Raw genomic sequence first — 26,175 nt, 5'->3', positions numbered from 1 at the left:
TCTTACAATAAGAAGCAACTGGTCAAAGTAGCAAGTGGTTGGCGGTAGTTCCCCGAATGTCTACTCTGTCTCCGTTCATCTATTTCCAGGTTCGTAAATTTTAATTATATCAGCCAATGTCCGCTTAGCGGAGCTCCTATTCCGCGCGGCTAAGGCGCTTCGTTTCTTGACGCAATTCTAACCTAACCTACGTTTTGTTAAGTTGTCACAACCATGTTAGGATCAGTTGCTACTTAGACCAGTTGCTTCTTAGATAATTTGCTACTTATATCAGCTGCTTTTTAGACGATGTGATACTAACACAAGCAAATTCCTCTATATTTCGATACAAAGCCCGAACTATCGTCAACATGCTACTTATCAAAACCTTATTGCTTAAATATTGGGCTGACTTTTCGTTAACAGCTAATAGCTAAAGCTTCATTAAAATTTTAACATCTTACAATTTCCAACACTTTGTACTAGATAGCGACGAGTACATACAAAAATAACAGCGATTACACGACCGTTCCGAACAAAAGGCTCTAACTACCTTGAACGTATAGAACGATTAGCAACTTTATATTATAAGCAGCAAGGATAAATTACAATCACACAATTTTGTTCCAAACGGCCGTATACTCGGGGCTCAAGCGTACTCCCAACCAAACTTCACGCGAGAATTCAAATGCACGTCATCCCCTTTCACGCATACGGTAAACAACTTATAAGAGAAAGGGAGATCGAGCGTACTCGTGTGGAGGGAGTTGGAATAGAAACTATGATTAACTCGATCCCTCACAATATAGAGGAGGGTAGTATGAAAATATAGATTTGTACATTATCTATTCCTACTCTGACCTCTGCTTATCACGGTTATTGTATGGCCGGTGCACTAGCATTTGGTAACTTAGCAACAATAGAAGAGCCTAGTAAAATGGTCACAGATAAACTAACGAGATACAGACTCAGCCAGCGTGTAACAGGTGTGTAACGGATGTGGTTTTATCGGTACCGAAAGCGGAACCAGATGTTTTTAATTTAGTTTATCGGAACCAGAAACGGAATCGGAACCGAAAACTAAACCGGAACCAGAATCGGAGCCTGAGGCACTTGTCCCACCGCCGACGATGAGCGAGAAGCGATTAGAGCGAGTAACTAGAAACGAGTGGGCGAGCAGCGAGAAGCGAGTGTAGTTTTGTCGCTCGGCTGTAAGCGAGTGTTCGCGTGCGACGGGCAATTACTCACTCCACTCGACTCGCTCGTGCGGAGCGGCCGCCAAGCTGACATCGCTGAGCGAGTATCTATAGCTCAGCGAGTTTTATAGCTCTTGTCGCTGCGACAAAAGATGTAAGAGCGAGTTCTCGCCGACAGTGTGAACAGCCAGCGATCAACTATTAATATATGTGTCTCTTTTACTCACACAGGATCTTATATCTTTTGTTCGTTTCTTGAGCGAGAAAATAGTCGATAGCCAATCGTTTCCTCGCTGGCGGTGAGACAAGTGCCTGAGTGATGTGGACGAGATGTTAAGGGTAGGTCTACTAAACCTGAGTAACGTTTCTGACACACACACAATCAAATAATGATAGTTTTCGCATACAAAACTGTCATTTGATTGTGATCGCGAGTGTCAGAAACGTTACATAATTAGCCCTCTGTATGTTTTAGATGTACGCCGCTCATGTCCAGTCGCCGCGCTAAGCATTGACATCCGATATAACTTCCGTTTCAAAAATAAGGGAACCGGAACCGAAACGGATGTTTAATATCAAACGGAAGTTCCGACTCGGAAACGGAATCCGAGTTCCGTAACATCCCTGGCGTGTTTGCCACAGACTACATAACCTGTCTTCCATTCATTCCATGTCTGACACGTTCCTATTACGGTCATGGTATGCCACGGTGCAGTGGCTAGAGACCTCAAGAGACCTGATGAAGTAGTGGGCAGCAGCGCTCTCCATTGCCAAATACAAACTCCGGACTATTTCCCCAAGAAAGTTGTCATGAAGGTTCACTACTGATTGGTTCCTCAAGAGTGCACTCTTGAGAGCAAAAATATGGACTTACCTAACCCTTCAAAATATGTCATCATCCCAGCCTATATATGTCCCACTGCTGGGCACAGGCCTCCTCTCAGAACAAGAGGGCTTGGGCCATAGTTCCCACGCGGGTCCAGTGCGGATTGGGAACTTCACACGCACCATTGAATTGCTATACAGGTTTGTGCAGGTTTCCTCACGATGTTTTCTTTCACCGCATAGCTCGTGGTAAATTTCAAATGTAATTCCGCACATGAATTTCGAAAAACTCAGAGGTGCGAGCCGGGGTTTGAACCCACGACCCTCTGCTTGAGAGGCGATAGGTCAAACCACTAGGCCACCACGGCTTTCAAAATATGTACCTACGAGAGATTCTTATTCCGACATAAGTCATAAGGTTGTGAGGTAACATATTATTGAGTGTTTCGAATAGACGTATTTTTGCACATGACTGTATCAACCGGCTCACCGTTAGCGGTGTTACTAGCAGTCAGCCAGTCACAGGGTGCATTTTCGAGTGACAACCGCCAAAGTGCAGGCGTCGATGGCGGGATGATCTGGACGCCTTTCTTCGCAGCTGGTCAGAGATCGCCCAAGACCAGCACGCCTACTATGAAACTTGAAACTCGAAGTTCGTGTCATGCGGTCCCTCTGACACTTATACAGCGGGGAAGCATTCGATTGTATGGAGTGACGAAGCACTGACATAATGATACGCGGTCCAAATTTACTTGCCTTGTCTTTCTCGATAGTATGTTTGTGTACATTGAGTAATAGAATTGAGCAATATAATCGGAAACATGTCGAATTATAACGTCAGTTTTGTCGTGCGTACGAAAGAGATAAATAAAGCTGTAACACCTACCATAGGCACTGCCTTTCTTGGCAAGATCATATGAGATCTCCATTTTAACTATTTACCTTTCGTCAGAAACTTGATGATACGGATAAGTCTTCACTTATTTTATTATCATTTAATGTTGTTAACGCCGCAATGTATTGTTTTAACAGCAACACTTTAATGGCGTTATTTGTCAACAATTATGTACCAATTCGTAGAGTAGGTAGGTTACCTAAAACTTTCGAATATAACCAATTAGACCTATACGCCTAGTTCACACGAAAAAATCATACAAGTAGCATTACATTGCGGAGCATGGGGCTAATGAGCTATAAGAGATCGCTTTAGCACCGCAGTGTAACGCTACTTAATAATTAGTTTCCACACTGCCAGTCCCCGACCACAGACACACGCACACACCGGCAATGTCCAAGTCTTTGCACACACACATCGCTATCAGTACAGTTGAAAGTCGAACGTGGTCGAACCGTTGCGCCACGCGTGCCCGTCTTCCACTGAAGCGCGACAGAGCGGGCACGTGTGCTCTCTGTCGAACCACTCGGAGATACAAGGCTCGCAGAATATGTGCGAGCAGGACAGCCGCACCGGCGTTTTAAAGTCGTCGTGGCAGATTGAGCAGGCGTCGCCCGCGGCCAAGATCTGCTCACTGGTCGGTTTTGTGCCGAAGTTCTGTTGGGAATTAATAAAGTTACATGAATATCATCAAAAGCTTTGGTGCCAATGCCAAAACTAATAACAAAAGGAATAGAACAGAAACGTCACGCAATGAGTAAATGTTAAAATCCTGCTGTCATTACACGACATGTTCATGTGTGCGTGACCTCAACTCTAGTGGCACTAGCTATACACTCACCACACTCTGCAGTATGGTCCACGTGGCATTCTTGAAGAGACGTATCCTCATGAGCAGCTCCACGAGCTTAGCCACCACGTAGACGGACAGCAGGAACATGGCCACCATCTTCTCGGAGCCCTCGTACGACTGCATCAGGTAGAACAGCCACGGCTGGATGGTCAGCAGGCTGCGGTACAGCTGAGACACTGACTCGATGAACAGGTACACTTTACCCTGGAACCAATGGGAACTGTTACATTTCATGTTAGACCCAGGGAGGTTACGGAGCTCCGATAAGTCGGAACTTACGTTTGATATTAAACATCCGTTTCGGTTCCGGTTCAGTTATTTTTGAAACGGAAGTTATATCGGATGTCAATGCTTTGAGCGGCGTACCTACATCAAAAACATACAGAGGGCTAATTATGTAACGTCTGCCACTCGCGATCACAATCAAACATAGGCGTATATATAAGTAGACGGGGGGGGGGGGGGGCGTGCTTGTCTACACCACTTCTGCGCCTCTCAAAAAGCGCCATCATATATTATATTCTGCACTGGAAACTCAAAAATGGCGCCCCTTGCCATCTTGCGTGTAGGTAAAGCGACCGCTCCTATTGCTCTACAGAGCCGGTTAAGTATAGTTACTTTTATGTTGACGACCGGATGGCCAAGTGATTAGAGAACCTGACTACGAAGCTGAGGTCCCGGGTTCGATTCACGACCGGGCCAGATATTTGTATGAATACTCATGAACTCTTTTTTTTTAATTATTGGTGTCACTCTTGATGATAATAATTAGTATTTAGGCAATGTCGTTGTATAGACTGATAGCACAAATGAGGACACAAATTTTGAGGAAGAAAATTTTCAGTAAGTAGCAATTAATGTACATGTGAACAATTTTCGCCTCGAAATGTACGACAGTACAGTACCCGACGATAAAGATTGCACATCGGTCTTCGGAAAAAGACAATGGGCTGTTCACGACGATTTCGGAACACTTTTTTGATTTATTTATTAAGTGACGTTTTATATCAAATAAATACTGCACCTTTATGGACTTAATTAGTTTACGTCAAATTAATGACATGTAAACTTCGGATATCACCTCTGTGTGAGATTTGCCGAAGGGTAGGTGACTTGTCCCATTTGTAGTTGGAATGTGCTCGGAACTCAGACTTGAGGAGAAGGGTACTTGGGGGTTTGGGCCCCATGCACAATGGCCAGGTCAATTGTCGGCTCTCAGAGCCAACATCTGACAAAGCCATTTGCATTTACCAATTTTTTAATATGTCCCTTGCGTAGGGAAAATGAGCGAGCACCCATGAGGCTGACATGATCACCTGGAGTGTTAAAAGCCTCAACAAAAAAAAGGGAGAAAAAAAAAGCTTCGGATATCTATAGAGAGCTGTCGCAACTACTAGAAAAAGGATAGTTCCCTCTTTTTCCTAAAGATGCCAATGTACAATTTAAAGTTTTGGGGTGTTTCAACAACTCTTTATTATAATTATATATTTTCATCTAAATGCGTCCGTACTCTATTGCACTTGTACAATGACTGACAAACGTCACATAAGTAGTGTGTGACAATGCTCTGCGAAGCCGAAATTAGCCGAGTCTCTTTCCAAAGACCGATGTGCAATCTTTATGGCGGGTAATGTAAAACCATGCCTAAATAATTCGTGTCCTTATGTAACGATCGAGAAAAAATCGATCTATTGAGACTTTAGGCTTTTACGATCCATTACAATGAATTGACACCTCAGATTGCAGCACTATTGAACAGTAACTTACTCTTTTCTGGAATGGCAGCAAGCAAGCGGGCATCATGGTGATAAGTATCTTCACGTTAACGGTGATGATTTTCACCATGAGGTCTGTGAGTACGACCAGCCACAGCAGCTCCCACACGTCGATGGGATCCGTGTAGCCCGGGAACATGATGATGTTTGGCAGGAGCTTGCCCTCACCAAAGACATAGTGGACCGCCACTATGAAGCCGGTGGTCCAGAGTACCTCGAAGCCTAACGTGACAATGCTTCTGTTCATTTGTGCAGCGTGCTCTCTAGAAATTGAATAAAGGTGTCACTTGATGATAGGAAAAGGGTTTAGCAGGCTAAGAAAGGACACGTGGCCCCTGTGGGGAATAGTTGAATTGGTAAATGACAATTGTTTGTCGCCTCATAAATAGTAATCACTCCAACTTTCAGCCCTCTATCTTGAACTGTCACAGAGATAATGTCAAAAATGTATTTTTTTGAATTTTCTTTCAAACTTGTTTTTCTCGTAATCCATAGCAGCCAATAGCTTCGCAGGTGGTAGGACCTTGTGCAAGGTCCGCCCGGCTTGCTACCACCATCTTGCTCGCTAATCCTGCTGTGAAGCAGCAGTGCTTGCACTGTTGGGTTTCGGAGTGGAGAGTAAGACAGCCGGTGAAATTAGTGGCACTTGAGGTATCCCATCTTAGGTGTCTAGGTTGGCAACGCATCTGCAATACTCTTGCTGTTGCAGATGTTTATGGGCGGTGGTGATCTCTTACCATCAGGAGACCCACTTGCTCGTTTGGCGTCCAGTTGAATAAAAAAAAAAAGTTGAAATTTCGGACAGTTGTTCTTAACACAAACTCCATGAAGACAGCAATATACATTTTGGGAATTCCCAGGGGAATTTTGTAAAATCCCAGAATTTTAATTGTAACTACCAGATCGAATAGTTTACAATATACGGGTAAACTCTAGTATTATAATAATCCTTCTAATATTATAAATGCGAAAGTTTGTGAGTATGTTTGTTACTCCTTTACACTAAAACGGCTGGACGGATTTGGATGAGATTTGGTATGTAAATAAATGGACGTCTGGATTAACATATAGGCAATTTTTTATTCTGATATTTCCACACACTACACTATACTAATATACTATGTTTATGTTGAACCATTCCACATTTCTTTCAGTCTTTAAAAACTCAGAGTAAAAATAAAATAAAACAATGTGGTTTATTTGATGTAGTTATTTCAGAGCAAGGTTAGTCAACCCAGAACCGCAGGCCACAAATTAGTCAAGGCATTTGAATTTTTCCCGCCTACAAGTTGGTCAGCCAGCTGGCTAATACCATGAATTCTAGAAAATCTATTAAGCAGCCTTGTTCCAAATGTAGAGTATATTCGACTGTATCATAATATTATAGTGTAATCTTGCCTTTTTTTATATATTATATTTTAACGAGGCTTTATTACACTAAATGTGACTATGCCAGCCTCATGGGGAGCCTCAGATACATGTTACACTCTCTTGTGCCAAAACCTAGTCTCTGGATGCAAAGGCCCGTCTGATGAACTTGTAAATCCGCATTGCTTCTTCTGAAAGTGGTTGACTCAGAATCACATTTACACTTCCCTTTAAAGCCTTTAAAGTTTAAATAATAATGATTCCTTACCTCTTGACAGTGGTGTTTCCATGTGAGAATGTGAAGAAGAGTAAAAAGAATGTAAAGAGCCCTGCTCGGGCATCATACAGGAATTTGATGAGCAGAATGAAGTAGAATGGAGCATAGCGGATCAACAGATTAAGCGTTCCTCGTACATCTACCACCTGAAAAAATATTTAATTAAAATTACAATAATAATTATGTTGTTTGTATAATTGATTATTGTATAATAAAATAAACATAGGAAATTAAGAGATAAAAAGCGATGTGGGTTCCTATAGAGCGGCAAACTTATACCTTAAAGTTCTGGTATATGTTTGGGTATTTATCCACTAATTGGAAAATCATTGTCCTTGGCTTTTTTTGGAAAAACGAGTTGTTATAAATGTCAAAGAAAAATGTTTCTGTGTTGAAAAACAGCCTAGTGCATATATAAATTGATAGGTATACACAACACTGTAGTTATGATGCAAACCCCTTTTTACTGTTTAATTAATTAGAATTTGAACAGATAGTTGGCAGGGGACTGTTCAAATTTTCCAATTAGTGGAGAATTACTCATTTACATAAAATGAAATGCTGACTAGTTTAATGTAATCAATGTTTAAAAACAAGTATTTTTTTTTTAATTCTTGCTTAAATTTTCTTTTATTTTATAGTAAAACAATATTGCAACAGTACAAGCAGAAGTGCCAAAGATTAATTAATAATGTTACGTTACACACTCTGCAATCTTGTGCTCCCTAATCTGTAATCTGGCACAACCATTTACTTTTATAACGAATGAGACACAACCTACTGTAGATTATATAAACAATTTTTAATGTATTTGGCAATCTAATATTTTTCATTGAATCCAAATATCTAGTAGTAAACATTAATAAAGATTGGGGCGTGATTACTGCATAGGGTGTTTTTAAAAAAAGTGTACCTTGTCTTTTAAAGTGTATGTCACAAAACTAGTCATTATTATTTGGGGCATTTTTTTAAACTAACAGAATCGATTGTGCTCTTGATTCTGAGTAGGAAAAACCTTATTTTTTCCAAAATTTAAAAAAAAGAAAGGCCACACTTTTTTTAAAAAACAACCACCTGTATTACTGTGTTTCTTACCTGTTGTGTTCCATCATCACTCTGACTATCATTATCCACATGATCATGTATATTATTGTTATTTGACGGGTTGACTGACACATTTATATCCTGGTGCTCTTGTTCTGGTGGTTCGGGCTCACTGAGAGGCACATTACTCATGCCATGGGTCGGAGACAGCGGAAGAGAACCTAACACTACCCTTTCATTGACTATGTATGTCTGTGTGTTTGGACCCAAGTTAACATGTGCTATGGAACTCTGGGGTCGCGGCAGGCTTTCTGCTGTCTGGTGCGTGCCTGGTGGATTCCGAGGGAGCCATGTAGGGAGGGACAGTCTTGCATTATTGCCCTGAAATGTTTATTAATTGTCTCTTAAATTGTATTCTTGTTTTACAAAATATATCTACATATCAATTGCAGATTTTCGTTTTTATTTAAGAGGGGGCAAACAAGCATGTCAATGTATTTATTTGGTTTATTTTTTGTTGGATTGTAAAGACATATATTGTATGAAAGAAAATGTTTGAAAAATTTGGACACCCATGCAAAGCCAGGGCTGGCAGCTAGTACCATACACAAGTACATATATATAACTACATAATACATTACTATCATTAAAACTATGAAAGTATTTAAAATAATTTAGAATAGTGATGTGATGAATGATTAAAATTCAATGGTCAGGAAAATGACATGTCAAGCAAGTAATTAACTTAAGATTACAAATTTATAAAAATATATTGTTTATATTTAGTGACACGCAATGAAACATAAATTGATCGTCTACCGATGACTAATCAAATCATTGTTTATTACATCATTATTTCGATTTCAAAAGTGATAAAAAAAGTTTACCATTCGAGCGTGCTCCACGAGGGGTCTGATTTCCCTGAAGACACTGCTGAGGCGGTCCCCGAGCCCCACATTGGTCCTATTCGCTGGCGAAGGCCTAGACACAGAGTCCAATCGGACCAAAACATTATTCCTTGGGGGCACCTCCGCAGGAGGAACATTCTCGATGTCTAGGTTCACTTGATGCGGTTGAGTCATGGCTACATTTAATTAATATTCACAGAAATAGAAAAACTAGCGATTCCATAAGGAGTTATGGTCTGATAACGTAAAGAAAGCTGAATTTGTGTTATTTGCGAATAGGTACTAGCGAACTCATGTGACGGAAGGTTTTGACGTTTCTATGACACTTCTAACGGATGCGTTCAGAATTTAGCTAAATAACCAAAAATAACTGCTTTACCCTCAGGCAGGGTTGACCACTAAAAAACTGTACAATGTGTAATGTAGTAGTGTAGTTACGCACTGAGGGTTCATGAGGACAGGCAGGGTGTTGAAGCAAATCTAAGCAAATAATGTGTTGTTGTAACTTACACAACATCACACACATACGCATCTCTCATCGTGAAAAATCTTTTAAAATTACTCGATACTATGGATACTTTCTAAATATTTTAAGCGCTGGCAGTAGTGTTGGCGATGGACAACCTTTTTTAGTTGTCTATTTTTTATAGTTTTTGTTTAAGTTAAGTACTTAATATTTTAGTAAAATATTTATTTACATAAAAAATAATATTATATCGGTAAGTTATTTTATTTCTCTTACACCGTAAAGTAGGATACCGCTATTGGCTACAAAACTTAAAATCTGTCATAGTACATTGGTCCTTCGAGCCGGATTATAGGGGAAACAATTAAAACATTTTTAGATGTTGATCATTTATTTCTTTCAATTTAAATAATAGTCAAAATACCGCAATGCATTTCTAGCCTTTAATACGATGAGCAATAATATCCTGCCCCTACAACCTACAAACACATAACACATCGAAGCACAACGTAGACACTTATATTACGTAAATTCAGTCTTTAATTAGGCTTCGCACCGTCAGTTAAGAGGCCGGGCGCGTCCCCGCCGACCGACGAACCAAATCAAAAATACCTCGTCACAACACAACGCTAAACTTAATTTGTGCTTCAATCAACTCACAGAAATATACAGAATATCGATTAACATATAGATACCTAGATTGAACGTACGGTCGCATTAGAATTAATCAGAATACAGAAGTCCCGTTACGGCGGTTAAAGTTATCAACGAACTAAAGCCTTTACCTCGCTATGCTAAATAGTACCGTAGTAAACTAAAACCACATGTTCACAAAACAGCTAGAGCTAGCTGTGTTTTCATGCAACACAGCCTGGGATAGATCTTTATAAATACTTACCTAGAGGTGCGTTTATCGTAGAGTTTTTGACAGAATCGCAATTTTAGATCTCCAAGAAGTATTAGTTAGCTCAGGACTCCCACAAATGCACGGTCCCCTGATCACAGCTGTAGTGTAAGTTTGCATCATCGAGGTCAAAAGGTTTTAATTCATTGATAAGGACTTCCGAAAAGTATTGACGCCCGAGTCGATCAAGGACTGATCATTCAGGCGTCGGTGTCGGGTTTGAGTAGCAGCACGCCTTCGGCCTTCAGATCGCGTACGGCCTCCAGCAGACGGGCCTCGGCGCGCGGCTCGCCCAGCGCCACGTCCACGCTGCCGGCGCACAGCAGCAGCGCCCGGAGCGCCGCGCGCGGCCAGTCGGGCGCCAGCGCGCGCCGCGCCTGGCTGCCGGCCGCGGGCGCCCCCAGCCGCCGGCACTCCGCCTCCAGCCGCGCGCCGTACAGCTCGATCAGCTCGGCGCCCGCCGCGCGCCGCAGCTCCGGCGTCAGCGACGACAGCAGCAGCAGCGCCACGTCGTCCATCGGCCGGCCGAGCGACACCATCTGCCAGTCCAGCGCCATGCACTCGCACGCGCCGTCGCGCTCGCGGAACAGGAGGTTCCCGCTCCAGAAATCGGCGTGGACCAGCGGCGCGGGCTCGGCGGGCCGCAGCAGAGTGCCGAGGAGGGAGGGCGCGCGCGCGCTGAGCGCGGCGACGGCGGCGGCCTCGTCGGCGCAGTCGGCCGCCCGCGGAGGAAGGCCTCCAGCTGCGGCAGGCCGCGGCGCACGAGGCGCAGGTAGCCGGCGGCGGCGCGCTCGCACGGGAACAGGAAGTCGAAGCGGCGGTCCAGCGCGCCCTCGCGCTCCCGCAGCGCCAGCGACAGCGCGTGCAGCCGCGCGGCGGCCCCCAGCGCGGCGCGCGCGCGGCCCAGCGACAGCCCCGCCGCGAACTCCGCCGCCTCGTACCCGGACGACGTCACGTCCTCCAGCACCAGCTCGCTGTCGCCGCCTATTTCATCTGAAACATTTCGAACTTTAAATTCCATTTGGTAGTAGAGAAACTAAATAGGTAAGTAAGTTCATTTGATGTACCTAGGTAATATTTAGCGACCGCACAGCCTGTAGAGAACCCAAATACTTATGAAGCTTGAAATCCCGTTTTCGATCTCCGCCAACAGGGCTACTTCGAAACTCGAAGTTCGTGTCGTGCGGTCCCTCTGACACTTATACTATTTAATACGAGAGCGAGAGGGACGATTTAGTGCGAAAAATAGGAATATTTGTTCTTAATTTGTATTTAAGTATGTATGTACCTATATCTACTCGTATCTACTTAAATATGTTTTATCCATTGCCTAACAGTAGGTACGGTCACAATCTTTAATTTATTACGATTAAAAGTTAGTACGAACTACGAACTAGTACAGCTACTAATATAATAATGGAAAATTCGAATCAACTCAACAGGAAACATGTTGCAATCACGAAGTACCTAACTTCTTTTAATTAAGTAAGTATTTAGGTAGATACTACAAAAGTTTTAAGAACAACCCTTTGATATCGCACCGCACCGAAGAAATAATGTAACCATTTTTTGCAGTGCATTGAAATTGCAAGGGTACGCAACAGAAGCAAAAAAACGTGAAACTGGATATAGGTCACGATGACGCTGGCGCGGCTGAACCGGGACGGGACGGGACGACGCATGGACGGGGTCACGTGAGTATCATGATGTCAAGTGGCGAGGCGGGGGCGGGATGAAGAACTAGACTAGGTAAGTACTTAGAGTTTCAGGGTTTTTTTATTATTATAAAAATATACCTATAGATTATCAGAAAATATTGAACACGTATTTTTACCTGACTGTTTCTTTTTCAAACAAACATGAAATGACAAAGATAAGTGCGTCAAAGTTCGGGATTGGGTTCCGGTTCCGGTGACGTCTTGCCGTGCGGTGCTTTTTAGCACGGCGTGACTCACGCGGAACTTTAACTGTCTATATCTTCACAGAGGGGTTATAAGTTCACCGCTATGTGTTTCTGTGTGTCTGTATGTCTGCGTGTGTCTGTCTGTAACACCGTAGTTCTAAGAGTCCCCTGTACGCTGGCGTTCCCATACAAACGTAGTTTCATTCTAATTTACAAGCAGTAACTACTACGAATCAAAACGCAATTTTGCAACTAAAATGGGAGCAGCCATTACGATGTTTATAATTACTTTTGGTTAAAATAAAATGTAAGGGAAAAAAACAACACCGAATTTCCATTTCTCATACAAAACTTAAGGCCGTTCCCTGAGCCAAATACGCAAAACTACCCCAAGAATGATTTTATTCTGTTAAATTGAATATGAACGAAAACTAATTACAAACATCAAAATAGCTGTTCCCATTATAGTAGCAAAGTTTTATTTCGTTTCAGCGTGTGTTATTTGTAAATTAAGAACGAAACTACTTTTGTATGAAAATGCGATCAGCGTCGAGCGTACTGGCGACTCTTAAACGGGTGAACCGATTTTAATCTTTCATCTCCCAGGATAACAGGATCAAAGGAATTTGGGCACAAATTTGTGCCTCTGGGATAGGACAGGTTTAATGGGATTTTTTGTATGAAAGCAGGTTTTCTAGCAATGGTTCTTAGATATTTTCATCAAAATCGGTTGAGCCGTTTTGAGATATTGAACTTTGAAGTTACAAAGTCGGGGGTTTCCAACTGTTTGTGGATTAGGTTTTTTGTTTAATTGGCTAAAGAAAAAAATTCGTGACCGATTTTTTACTGTTCCATATCCATAAAGTTATTATAAACTAGCCAATTATATATTTTTTGGAGATTACACTATTACTGTTTTCAGTTAATTGAAACAATTGGGCTCATCAGAAGAAAACACTTGTAACTAAGCTTAACTCGTGCTATTTCTATGATATCACCCATATGTGGGTGTGGTTTTAAATGTTTAGAACGAAAATAACGTTATAACTGTATTACAGTGGCGTTGCGCCGTAACAACTCCACTAACAGCGGTTTACCTAAATTGTTGACCTACCTACATGGTCAGTGATAAGGAGTAGGTAGCTACATTATGGTAAGTAGGTAAAGTTGTGTACGCTACCTACATTAACTGCGAGGTACCTACTGCATTCGTACGGACTCAAGACATTGCCTAAAGAAAATGTTCACTCCACGCTACTGCTGTAAATACTATGAAAGTGGAACACTATTTTTATGTGTATATTGCTAATACTTAAACCTAACCTTGAAGGGGTGACGAAAATAACGCGTCCGATCTAGACGCCCGGAAAGAATGTTATTCATCGCGGCTAAAATAGAATTATATTTTTTTATTTTCATTGGCTGCATATAATTTAAGGGCACACGGGCACAGAATATATAATAGTACTAACGTACACATAACGTAACGTACACGGGGTCAATTATGAATTTTTCTTTCTCATTAAATCGTCAGGAAAACGAAGAATATCATAGACGAGTGTACCTACCTACACTCCAGACGACAAAAAACAGCTTTACAAACCTGGTAACCTAGCTTTCATGCATTTTGGGATCGGCAGGCCCATCCCGGGCCCCAGAGCCTCCTCTGCCAGCTTGTTCAACGCTGGAGCCAGTTCGGTGTAGAATAGTATCTCCCTCGTGTCGAACTGGGCCTCAGCCACGAACAGCCGGCCGAAGGGGTCCCGCGGCGGCAGTTTGACGACGAGCGGGAGCGCCCGGCGCTCCCCGGCGCACTCGTAGCGGATCGTGACCGCCAGCACGCGGGATAGGGCTCCAGCCACGCCAGCGCGAGACTCCACTCGGACCTGGGAACAGTGATTTCAATAAGGGTCTACCGGATCCGGCAAAGACACTGGACTGGGGGGCAACTACGAAATTCGAAAAATTAAGTTCGTACTATATAACCCCTCTCACTCGCGTATTAGATACGAAGTTCTAATAATACTTCATAGTATAGGGCCCAGCAGGTCCTTGCTTTTATTTACTTGATTTTGGTTTTCAAAACTTATATGGGGTGCTTTATAAGAGATGGCGGCGTGCAGCCGAGAAAAATCTATTATGAAAGAAAGAAAGAAGGGATCAGACAGTGCCGGACTCTCGCCGGCTAAAAAACCCGGCGGCACGTCCCCACCCCAACTGCTACTGGAAACCCGGGAGAGGAGTCAGTATTTTTTGTTGATCCCCATTGGTTTCTTCGTTGACCGACTTTATATATAGTAACCCTGCCCCACTAGACCCTTAATGTCTATGGAACACAAGGAAAGTTAGCCCTGCTGCTTAAGGATTAGCGAGTATGACGGATGATGGTAGCAAGCCATAAGGTTAAGTTAAGTTATGGCATAAAACGTTTAATCTCATCTCCTATCAGTTTTATTAACTTTATCAACTTTATTAGTCTGCCTCAGTGTCTATAAAATGTTAATTGCTAAACCTATCAAGCGATTATCAGATCAAAAGTTCAAATTAGTATTGAAAGGTAGTTTACGGCTATACAAAGTTCTTAAAGAGGAATGGTTATAACTTAACTTATTTCTTATGTCGACAATTATTACTTAGCTCAATTAATTATATTATATTAAGCCATGAACCTCTTGAGCATTCTTTTCGTCAGCGGTTTCGAGCAATTCGCGGGCCCACTCCTCTGTGAGCGCGGCATCCTGGTCGGGCTCCGGGCCGGGCTCGCAGTCCGAGGCTTCGCTATCACTCGAGGGCGCCTCCGAGGCCGTCACGCTGTCCCCACCCCCCGCCTGCATCTTGTGACAACTAGCACTCAAAACATCACTAACGCGTAGAGATTTTGCAATTCTTAATGATTTGTGACGCGGAGCTCCGTCGGTCCGTGCGAGCGGCCTCGCCCGGCGCGCATGCGCGTTCCCCTTTTAATTATTCACCGTTCCCATGACGTGTCGTGTCGCCGTGTCGCCGCTCAATCTATTGAGTCTGAGGGCCTACTCCGAAGTGCGAAAGTAGAAGTTCGTATCGAACCGTCCCTCTCGCTCTCTTATATAGTATAAGTGTCAGAGGGACCGAACGACACGAACTTCGATTTTCGAATTTCGTAGTAGCCCTGCTGGTGCCTAGCGATTTTGCATCGCAAACGTACTTACATTGTATATACGTATACACTGCATGTAGCTACATTGGAATTTTATTTTGAGTAATAAAACTCATTTATATAGTAATTTACCAGTTAGTAATACCCACATATTATTATAAAAGAAAGAGCAAGCTATATTTATTTCAATGTTAACTTCATGGTATACGGTCAGCATTAAAAGTAGCTGCATACTTTTGTACTTTGTCGTTTTAGAGCAACGTACTTAACACCATACCAAATTTGACAAATGTGTTAAAACGACAAAGTAAAAAGTGATCCGCTACTTTTAATGCTGACTGTACCTATTATTTTTACAAAAATTAAAGAATAAGATATGGTCAGCATGTATGTTCAAGTATGTGTGTACCAAACACTTGATTTTATGCACATAGAACACATCAAATTAACAGAAAACCAAAAAGCAGACGTACAAAGGCGAACTTGTGCCTTAAGGTAATCTCTTCCCTTGTCAAATCTGGGTGAAAGGGGCAAATAAAAAAGTGGGAAAAGTTGAGTTCTGATTTTATGTAGGTAAAATACTACGAAAGGTAAAATATGTATTTTCAATTAATCAAAATTTTACCTAACTGCGGGTAACGAAAGAGAAGGCGTAGGTAGCTACATATGAAGAACTGATTACTTGATTGCATAAAAGGAGAATGAATGAAATGAATGAGTTAATGTCAAAATTCCACTGTTATTACATTTTATAATGTTCTTGTGTGCGGTGCGTGACCTCAACTCTGGTGGCACTGCCTATACCAATTTCGAACTTCATGGCATAAGGCTAAGGCCAAATATTGTTTCATCTGTAGGAGAATACTTGCACACACTGTGCTGTGCTATTGTTATAAGGTTTAGAAAATCCTAATAAAAATTATAGGCAATCGGTACATTGTTTTTGTTTGTAATTTTTTTAGGAATTACGGTTTCATACAAAGTTTCATACTGATGTCGTGCGTGAATAATGATTTCCCATCGTATTTTGCGGGAAAAGTTCGTATTTATCTTGCTTTCTGAACGCGCTTACTGAAGTTTACTGAAGCTAGTTGACAAAGTCAGATAAACACGAAATTTACCGACAAAATACGATGGGAAAACATTATTCAATACACCTGTAGCAAAATACATCACATCACATTTCTTAGATTAGATTAGATTAGACTATAAAAATGTTACCTTAGAACTTTGTATTTTTGTTTGCGCATTTTTGTTTTAATAAATGGCTTCAGTCCTATTTCTGTTTTTATGTATTTCTGGCGTATTTGTTGCTGGGCTGAACCGTGGCTGAACTATGGCTGAATAACACGAAACGTTAACGTCAATGTCATCTGTCACTCACTGTCCTGTCAAACCTTGTCAAATCAAAGCGAATTTCGATCGCCGTTGCCGGCGGTGGCTTTGGATTTTAACCGATTTATTACATTAAAATAAAATTGAACAATGGGAAAAGAAAAGTCCAAGAAGCGACAACGATCGACTTCTACATCCAGCTCTAGTTCAAGTAGTTCCGATTCTTCCCGGGAGAAAAAAAAACTTCGTAAATTGAAAAAGAAATTGAAGAAAGAACAGAAACGGACTGAGAAGATTCTCAAAAAGAAATTAAAAGAGGAGAAGAAAAAGCTTAAAAAGAAAGACAGATCAAGCAAAAGTCGAAGTAGAGAGGAATCCAGCAGTAAAGTTGAAGAAGCTGCTGATATACCTATAGGTAAAGACAGGAAAGCATAGTATGTAGGTTAAATTTTCTGCATATTATTCCTATTATGGTTTCGCCGGACGACCAGTGCTGACTCCATTCGAGGAGTCTGCATTTATGCTGAGGCGGGACCATTTCGGGCACATAAAATAGTTTGACATTATAACTTACCCTTTCCTTATCTTTTATTTTTGTGTCTTGAATAAATGGTTTTCATTTCACTTCATTTTATAAAATAATCGTACTGCTTACAATATTTTTCTTGGTTTAAAAATTATAAAGCTATTCATGAGGACTCATGTCATGAAAGAAAATAATGTTCTAACTGTGGCGATGGTAATCACTTAACATCAGGTGAACCATCTGCTTGTTTGTCTGCTATTAAAATAATAATAAATGAATACAGTTGTGGAAATTGAATTACGTACCAGGGTGGAAGTCATCCCATATTACCACACACCCCACATTAACATCCCATATATATGCCAAAGAAATCATATCAAAATTAATAGGGCATATTAGGCAAAGCTCTGCGCAGGGGGCGACTAGCACAAACCGTAAAAAAACTGCTATGACAACGTACATCAATAGTAGGGATAGAGCTATATTTTCAAAATTTAATCGAAATAATATGATATTACGGCATGCTATGGACATTTAAGATACTCTAAAAACATAAACCATAAACATGTGGTATGTGCTAGTGCTGCACTGACAGGATAATATTGCCTTTATATTCCCTATTATTAAAAGGTTCCACTATGGTATGTGATTCAGTTTTCACAACTCCACATACCTTTGTTTTAGTACGGTAAAGTACGGTAAAGAGTTTACGTACTGTTTATTGTACAGAATTAATGGAGAAGTCCAGAGCCATGGCGCCAATGACCAAGGAGGAGTGGGAGCAGAAGCAAAGTGTGGTGCGACGGGTGCTGGACGAGGAGTCCGGCCGTTACAGGTTATCCTATCACTCCTATATGTTTTTTCAGCTTTTAGCCTTTAACACACAGGGCCATCTTAGGCCATGCGGGGACCCTGGGGCACACATGAACATGGGACCCTTTCAGAAATTAAAGAAAGTGAATGATAATTTTTTGTCTGCTGTGAGTGTGCTACATACAAAATCAAATATCCCACTAATATTATAAATGCGAATGTTTGTGAGTCTGTTTGTTTGTTACTTCATCTCATCACGTCTTAATGCTGAACCGAATAAGAAGAAATTCGGTATACAGATACTTTGAGTCTCAGGAAAGGACATTGGATAATTTTTATCCCGGAAAATTATATAGTTCCCGCAAGATAGTCATAACCAAATTCTATGTGGACAGAGCTGTGGGTAACGGCTAGTACACATATATGATTAAGTAAGATACTGGATTATGGGATTTCTTTTGAGCAGAATCTTCTATAATAACTTTGTCCTTCACTGCCTGCCCCATGCCACATAGCTATGTTTTAGCCGTCTCTCAGTTGGCTCCTGTTTCAGGTTAATAAAGGGCGACGGGGAGGTGTTAGAGGAGATCGTGTCCCGCGACCGCCACCGGCAGATCAACCGGCAGGCTACGCAAGCAGACGGCGCCTTCTTCCAGGCAAACACCGTCTCCAAACGCACGTAGCTTGTGGCTTGATTGAAACAGGGCCTACTACGATATTCGAAGTTCATAACGTACCGTCCCTCTCACTCGTATTAAATAGTATAAGTGTCAGAGGGACAGAACGACACGAACTTCGATTTTCGAATTTCGTAGTAGCCCCCCCAAGGCCCGATTGACCGTTAAGCAGAGTAGGCAACTACCTAGGGGCCCCGCGCACACAACCAAATTGAAAAAAAACAAAATATCCTCACGCCTTGCTGGCTTGATTGAAACATGGTTACTGAGGGCCTACTACAAAATTCGAAAATCAAAGTTCGTATCGTGGCGTCTCTCTCACTCTTGCTTTAAATAACATAAGCGTCAGCGGGACGGCAAGACACGAAGTTCGAACTTAGCACTTCGTAGTACTGGGCCTGATTAAAAACAATCATCAGCATCATGCAGACACGTCTCCGTTGCATGCGACTGCTAATTTGGTCAGTGCAAAGTACTGGGAAAAAATCCCAGAGTTCGAAATATAATCAAAAGGGTGCAGCCAGCTGGCAATAGCTTTGCTTAGGCAGACAACTCTCAATAGCTTGCGCCTGCGTATTTGGTCAGTGCGGACTACAGATAATTATTTCCCACTTGTTCACAATGCAAAGAAGTGTTAAAAAAAAATCCATTGACCAAATTATTCGTAACTTATGGCCGCAGCGCAGCAGGGTTACTACGAAACTCGAAGTTCGAATCGTACCGTCCCTCTCTCTCTCTTTTAAATAGTATAAGTGTCAGAGCGACCGCACGACACGAACTTCGAGTTTCGTACTAGCCCTGCTGGTGCGAACTACTGGCACAGAATATATAATAGTACCTACTGGGATTCTTTCCCCCATTAACACTTTTCAAAAGTTCTATTTTTTCAGTGGTAAACATTTCTGAGCTAATGTTCCTTTTTTCTTAAAATTTCCTTGTGATTATGTACATGAGATAGGGCATCCAATAAGCAATTTAGAGCTTGACCAGCGTTTCTTGGAACTGTAAACGGAAAGAGGCACTGGATATACGTATTGGTCAGAAACAAACTACTAATCAATACTTTATTTTGTTAGGTTGCATCTTGGACACTTGTCTGATTTGATAACCGAAGCTAATTGTAAAATATGCCTTGAAGGCAATCGTAGTATAGTATAGTTAGGTTATTTACTATTTGCAGTTTAAAGCGGTGAGGTTTTACGGGTTTTTGTTTACTTCCATACTTTCAGATTTAAAAAAATCACAGTTGCTTTGGGGAAGTTTGTTTCACAATCTTGTTATTTTATTATTTTTAAGATTTTTAGAGAACTCATACAGCCACCAAAGTACAGTATGTTAGTATAGCTAACGCGGAAAAAGAGTGTAAATGAATCCATTGATAGGTGAACACTGTAGTATGACCAAAAAATAACGGAATAAAATATAATTGAAGTGCTACCCTATTTTAATAACACTAAAGAGTCTCTATAGTAACAAATATTTTTATTACTGTTGAATTTTATAAAAATGCTGTGCCATTAATGCAGCGATTTTTGTCGCACCCACAACCAATGGACTACTCTAATCGGCACCTATGTAAAACACCTGCCTCTTTTGATCTGCGGCAGTTGAAAAGGTACAAATGCTTTTCTCCCGAATCCTGATAGCTTGTTTGGCATTGACATAAATACTGTTTAGTTTCCCTAAAATTAAGTTTGTTATGTAAGCGATAAGTGAGGCGAGCTGTTGTTTCTTATTTATTACGTAAGGGTTAGGAAAGGTATTCATTAAATGTCTGCACGGTTTTCTGCACTAGTGTGAGTATATTGTGCATTCACAATGTTGTTACTATTATTTTTATTTTACAGTTTCTTGTGTTGGGACTAAACATCTTTCATTATCGTAGTACACTGTACACTTAATATTGTGTACATACTTTTTTTAAGAAAAAAATGTTGATAACACTGGATGTCAAAATTAAAATTAAGATATAAGATCATTCCATTTGTCTTTCCTTAGTTTCAATTATTCGGATTTGATAGTACTATAAGTATTTTATCAAAAAATAATCCTGCTGTTTTATAGCTTCAATAAAGTTTTAAAATTTCACAACTTTGTTTTGTTATAATAATTATCTAAATACCTTATTTCGGGGATTTCTGAAACGGCTCCAACGATTTCGATGAAGCTGTCTTATCTCTGGGAAAACGCTTATTAAGAGTTTTAGCCCGAGCAAAGCTCGGTCGCTCAGGTACTTACACTAAAATAACATGAAGTACAAAAAAAGGTTATCTAACTTCAAATGTAGGTAATGTACAGTCACCAGCACCAATATTTGACACAACAAGGGTGCATAAATATCGGATACTACTCTATTTTTAGGACCGGAAGGACGTGTCAGATATTTTTGCACGTTCCGCTGTTACAGATATTAATGCTGGTGGTACTTAGTAGTAAGTATAATTTAATACTATGTTTGCTTGTTGCGCTGCGCTTCCACCATCAACATCTATGTATATACTGCACGTTTCTTATATCAAAACGGCGTACAAAATTAGTTCACAGCGCGGTTTGTGAACGTCGGGTGACAAGCAAGAGTTACTAACTGCAAAAAATGATTAGTGGAGATTCAACCTTACGATGCTATGCATAAGTTTGACTATCCCTCTTGATTTTAAGTGGAAATTGGTGACTTTTGCTTGTCATCCGACGGTTTCACTATAGTTTGTTGAGGTCCGTGACAGAGGGGCTACTACGAAACTCGCAAATCGAAGTATAGTATTCAAACACAGCAGCAGTTCAGTAGCCTTTTGAGACAGCCATACGTCAAATTCAGAATAATACACTCTTTGTTGCTAGGCAACGATCATGAAACTTCAAAAGCGAACCTTGAATACTTTCGTTGGTTTTTTTATTTTTTTCAGTATGTTGCACCAATTATAATCAATTGATTTTTCGTATGGTAGTAGCTAATACTATTTGCAATTTATATGTTTTTTTTTTATAATTGTACCTCCAAAAATACTTCTTAAATAAAGCTGTCGAAAAAAATTTTTTTTCCTTCTTACGTATTATAATAAAATTGTAAGGTATACTCCCACTAAAACTACATAGCTGCGATTCTGTTTAGATGCTTTAGCTGCTATGGATTAGGAGAAAAACGAGTTTGAAAAAAATGTTAAGAAAATACATTTTTAACATTATCTCTGTGACAGTTCAAGATAGAGGACTGAAAGTTGGAGTGATTACTAGTTATGAGGTGACAAACAATTGACATTTACCAATTCAACTATTCCCCACAGGGGCCACGTGTCCTTCCTTAGTATCTTAAAAGTATCTACAGAAAACAATATAACTTTTTTTGAAGTTTTTTTTACCATGGTCAATCACGGGGTTCAACCCCTATCTCACCTGATGTTAAGTGCAGATGAGGCCAAAGGTGTATCTCACTGGTTCAGTAACAGCCTATTCACTCTAGCCTTGAAGAGCCCTAGATTGTATTTATCCGGAAATACACACGACGGGAGCGAAGTCTTGAAAAAAAAACTAGTTAATTATTGTAATAATTTAATGCCTATGGTCCTAGAGTTCGTCCTTGGGCGGCGCCGGCTCGGGCGCGGCCAGGTGCTCGGCGACGAGCGACACGAGCGAGTCGAGCGGCCGCGCGCCGTGCTCCACGCTCACTATCTTCTTCTGCTTGTACAGGATCAGGGTTGGCAGACCGTTTATCTGAGGGAAAGGATTGTGTCACTGAAAATGACCATCAGACAACCAGTGGCCCATTTCACGAAGCTACAAGTTACAATTTACAAGCGTCTCTTTTCAATGCATACTGTTAAACAAGGACTAAAGTCCACGCACGTAAAAAGAGGTCTGGGTGGCTAGTGGAGAGGATACGTTTGCGCATCTCTCAACTAACAAGCCAATGGCGTGACGGCCACGCGCGCTTTTACGCCCCCTCCCGCGTCCCCCACTGCTCCGCCGCCAATTTGGTCCGTACTTCGCTCACTGCGCAGGTATATTGCCAGGAGCTCTTTTTACGTGCGTTGATTTGTAGCGCTTATAAATTCTAACTTGTGGCTTCGTGAAATAGGGCATAGGATGGAGTGACTCCGTTACTTTGTCAAATGACCAGTAGGGGAGAGTGGGCAACCATGCCTGTCGCTTATCTTGACTTGCCTATGAGTCCTTGAAGTGAGTGTAAAATGCAGCCGTCCATAAAATAAATTCTCAAACAATGTGAGGAAATGTTTCATCCATCCATCCGTCCATCCATCCGTCCATGCATCCATCCACCCATCCATCCAACCATCCCATCCATCTATCTATCCATCCATCCATCCATGCATCGCATCGCATCGCATCGCAATATCGCAAATACTTGCAGAGTAGTGGTGGTTGGCTGTTTGTAATTTTTCTTTGTCAGTTTTATGTAAGTAAGCAAATTTTAAAAGCTAGAGCAGCGGACAATAATGGATTTTCATACATACTTCATGGCCTAGGCCAAGAAGTTATGTAGGGAGCCATAAATGAGACAGTTCATGTCTCCATTTCGTGACATTAACGCATACATTTCCGAGCATGTTTGAGAAAAATAAATTTTGTAAAAAAGTTAGGTACACATTCTAACAGAACAGTGCAAATAAATGTTCATTAGTACCTTTCATTTTTCACTTATTTCTATTCCTATCACAACTATTTAGAATTGCCTAGTGTTATTTAAATTATTCATACAAATATAACATAATATATTAAAAAAAAAAAAACATGATTTTCATTGTCCGATTGCTTTGGCTTTTAAATGGACAACCTACATCCAACAAATACAAAAAAAGGGGCGTATCACTTTGTCACTGGCACAATCATCCGTTCTATATCCATATCCGGATATGTATATTGCCATAAAAAAATAAGAGCGTGAGAATTGAAAATGATTATTACCTTCTCTGTCTCGCAGATGGGCTTGGACCTGACGCAGTCCACGTCAGCGATGAGCACGCGACTCTCGTTCTGGTACTTCTCGCCCAGTTTCAGCCACAGCGGGCCCAGCTGCATGCAGTGTGCACACCTGACACACACACATAAATGTATACACATTATCATCATCATCTCTGCCTATTTAAATCAGTAGGTACGCAAACGCGGGGCCAGTGTCGATTGGGAACTTCGCACACACAACTGAATTTCTTCCCTCATCATCATATCAGCCATAGGACGTCCACTGTTGGACATTGGCCTCCCCCATAGACCTCCAGTTGCCTCGGTTGGAATCGGCTTGTATCCACCGTAAACCCGCGACTTTAACCACCTGGTTAAACCCACCACCAACGAGATGGATGGATGAGGTCCTGCGCTTGCCGATCCGCGGTCTCCACTCGAGAACCTTTCGGCTCTAACGGCCATCTGCTCCCTATTTGTTGTTTCTTCCCTGCTCATGGAAAATTTCAAAATTTGAAACTTGAAACTTAATTCGCACAAAAAATTTGAAAAACTCAGAAGTGGGAGCCCAGGCTCGAACCCATGGCACTCTGCTCGAGAGGCTTTTTGCTCAGCAAAAATATTGTAACGACTCTTAGCGCCATCTAGTGAGTAATATAGAAACGAACATCCTGCATCGCACCATCGAAGTTTCTCAACTCGGACGCTCTCGTCTTCCTTCGGACTTCGGTCCCCAGGCATAACATCTGCCTGGAGAGTGATCTCTCTATTGTAGCCTCTCCCCGCCATGTTTTAACATATAGGGTAAATCGTCACTTACTGGTCCCCTATAAGTATAATATAACGTACAATCGTGCCCTGACATAGGTATCCATTTTCTGTGCAACTAGTATGAAAAAGTGGATACATGAGTTAAGAAACCGACCGTACCTATTTAAGTCAAGTCCTACCCGTCTCGTGTAATGTCTGTACGCCGTGTAGAGGTGCGGGCTGAAAATCAGCGCGGTGAAGAAATTAACCTTTTGCCACATAGCTGAGCATAGTGTACCTTCTCACTAATATGTGTTTTTTTTTTAATGGACAATAAATGTTTTTTCTTTCTTTCTTATACTAAAATGAATTCTATTTATCAGTGAGAATTAATTTTAGTATAAGGTGGCCAGTTATTGAAGGGTGGCCAGTAATTGACACCATATACTAAGAATTAACTCTGCTTATAGGTGACTGCAATTTATGAACAATTATACCTTACTAATTAAACTCTGCTTACTAGAATTTACGACACTTATACCTACTAAAAATTAACTCTGCTTATAGTTGACTAGAATTTATGACACCTTATACCTACTAAAAATTAACTCTGCTTATAGGTGAATAGAATTCATTTTTAGTGTAAGGTGGCCAGTAATCAACGATTTACCCTACGTACAGATATACTCTTACCAGGGTGCAAAATAGTTGACAAACACGAGATCCTTCTCCATGAACGTCTCGAAGGTCTCCTCGGAGATGCGCGCGACGGGAAGCGCTTTCTTCTTCTTCATGAACTTCTCAGGGTCGTGGTTCTCCGCCAACAGCATCTTCTCCACGTACGCTTTGAGATCTTCTAACGTCTCAGCGTTTGCGACGCCCATCTTTAAAGAATAAAAGGATTATAATGACACCGCCAACCAATAAATGTTTTCTGAGAGGCAGAATATCGCTACATAACTTTAGTACCGCGATGCCTGTTAGATATTACATCACTATTTAAAAAAATATTCGTCGCTACTTTCAACAAATCTCGTATCTCAAATCAATACGCCAGTAAAATAGACCCTTAAAATAATATTCATAAAGTTCACTCTTTTACAAGTAGTAGATATTTATGATTGTTTTTTTGGAGTCTTTTTATATTTTATATTTCAACTCCAAATTTGTTACTTTTACGGGTATCCCGTGAAACCATATCGAAAATACAAACTGAGACATGGATCCACAGAAAAACCAGAAAAAAAGAGACCAGCACTGGGAATCGAACCCAGATCCTCAGCATTCCGTGCTGCGTGCTTTAACCCCTACACCAGTGCTGGACAGAAATCTAGACACGAATTTTATATATCTCAGGTTGCTTATTTCTACTTTGGTACTTAAGCAGCAGCACTAGTAAGGTAAGTATGTGATGATTAGTTTATCAATTTTTTGTGGGTAGTTTGTTTAAGAATAACCTCCTCCTTTCTTTTGAAGTCGGTTAAAAATAAAGCGGGGTACTTGGGGAGTTACAGTGTGAAATTAAAACGTTTGTTTTTATTTTGTTACTCCAACATCTGGTCTGGTAGCATGGTGAACGGTTCTGTTGCTTTGAAGATGTGCTCGAAACGCGTCAGTGTAGTGTGGAG

At 41.1% G+C, this 26,175-nt stretch overlaps 3 protein-coding genes and 1 pseudogene across 4 annotated transcripts; 1 reads left to right on the top strand and 3 right to left on the bottom strand.

The window, feature by feature from the left end:
- Positions 1–1,536: 1,536 nt before the first annotated feature.
- LOC141433923 (E3 ubiquitin-protein ligase RNFT2-like) lies at positions 1,537–9,432 on the bottom strand. The gene is made up of 6 exons (XM_074096071.1): positions 9,100–9,432; positions 8,264–8,593; positions 7,160–7,314; positions 5,516–5,786; positions 3,737–3,952; positions 1,537–3,552 (listed from the first exon to the last, which is right to left on the bottom strand). The coding sequence occupies exons 1-6, from the start codon at positions 9,292–9,294 to the stop codon at positions 3,319–3,321; spliced, it is 1,401 nt and encodes a 466-aa protein (XP_073952172.1). The 5' UTR covers positions 9,295–9,432; the 3' UTR covers positions 1,537–3,318.
- Positions 9,433–9,958: 526 nt separating this feature from the next.
- On the bottom strand, positions 9,959–15,398 carry LOC141433927 (uncharacterized; annotated as a pseudogene).
- Positions 15,399–16,823: 1,425 nt separating this feature from the next.
- On the top strand, positions 16,824–18,917 carry LOC141433933 (uncharacterized). Of its 2 annotated transcripts, XM_074096084.1 has the most exons (3): positions 16,863–17,279; positions 18,120–18,225; positions 18,757–18,917. In XM_074096084.1, the coding sequence occupies exons 1-3, from the start codon at positions 17,015–17,017 to the stop codon at positions 18,884–18,886; spliced, it is 501 nt and encodes a 166-aa protein (XP_073952185.1). In that variant the 5' UTR covers positions 16,863–17,014; the 3' UTR covers positions 18,887–18,917. The 2 variants fall into 2 exon arrangements, with proteins under 2 accessions (XP_073952184.1, XP_073952185.1); XM_074096083.1 differs by having other exon boundaries at positions 16,824–17,279; positions 18,120–18,917.
- A 3,492-nt stretch (positions 18,918–22,409) lies between these two features.
- Positions 22,410–25,438, bottom strand: LOC141433935 (thioredoxin domain-containing protein 5-like). Its single transcript, XM_074096085.1, has 3 exons — positions 25,241–25,438; positions 23,801–23,927; positions 22,410–22,588 (listed from the first exon to the last, which is right to left on the bottom strand). Exons 1-3 carry the CDS (start codon positions 25,429–25,431, stop codon positions 22,442–22,444), a joined length of 465 nt encoding a protein of 154 aa, XP_073952186.1. The 5' UTR covers positions 25,432–25,438; the 3' UTR covers positions 22,410–22,441.
- Positions 25,439–26,175: the final 737 nt, after the last annotated feature.

Source organism: Choristoneura fumiferana, chromosome 13 (genome assembly GCF_025370935.1).
Source record: "Choristoneura fumiferana chromosome 13, NRCan_CFum_1, whole genome shotgun sequence".
In the NCBI taxonomy this organism is placed as follows: Eukaryota; Metazoa; Arthropoda; class Insecta; order Lepidoptera; family Tortricidae; genus Choristoneura; species Choristoneura fumiferana.
Note: the sequence above shows the minus strand (reverse complement) of the source record. Positions and strands in the feature narration are given on the sequence as shown.

Excerpts from the sequence above, each read along its gene's own strand:
- LOC141433923 (XM_074096071.1), bottom strand. The coding sequence starts at position 9,294 with ATGACTCAACCGCATCAAGTGAACCTAGACATCGAGAATGTTCCTCCT. Across the intron at positions 7,315-8,263 it reads GTGATGATGGAACACAACAG|GTGGTAGATGTACGAGGAAC; the intron begins GTAAGAAACACA and ends ATATTTTTTCAG. Across the intron at positions 5,787-7,159 it reads GGAAACACCACTGTCAAGAG|AGAGCACGCTGCACAAATGA; the intron begins GTAAGGAATCAT and ends TTCAATTTCTAG.
- LOC141433933 (XM_074096083.1), top strand. The coding sequence starts at position 17,015 with ATGGGAAAAGAAAAGTCCAAGAAGCGACAACGATCGACTTCTACATCC. Across the intron at positions 17,280-18,119 it reads AGCTGCTGATATACCTATAG|AATTAATGGAGAAGTCCAGA; the intron begins GTAAAGACAGGA and ends TTTATTGTACAG.
- LOC141433935 (XM_074096085.1), bottom strand. The coding sequence starts at position 25,431 with ATGGGCGTCGCAAACGCTGAGACGTTAGAAGATCTCAAAGCGTACGTG. Across the intron at positions 23,928-25,240 it reads GTCAACTATTTTGCACCCTG|GTGTGCACACTGCATGCAGC; the intron begins GTAAGAGTATAT and ends TGTGTGTGTCAG. Across the intron at positions 22,589-23,800 it reads CCATCTGCGAGACAGAGAAG|ATAAACGGTCTGCCAACCCT; the intron begins GTAATAATCATT and ends CCTTTCCCTCAG.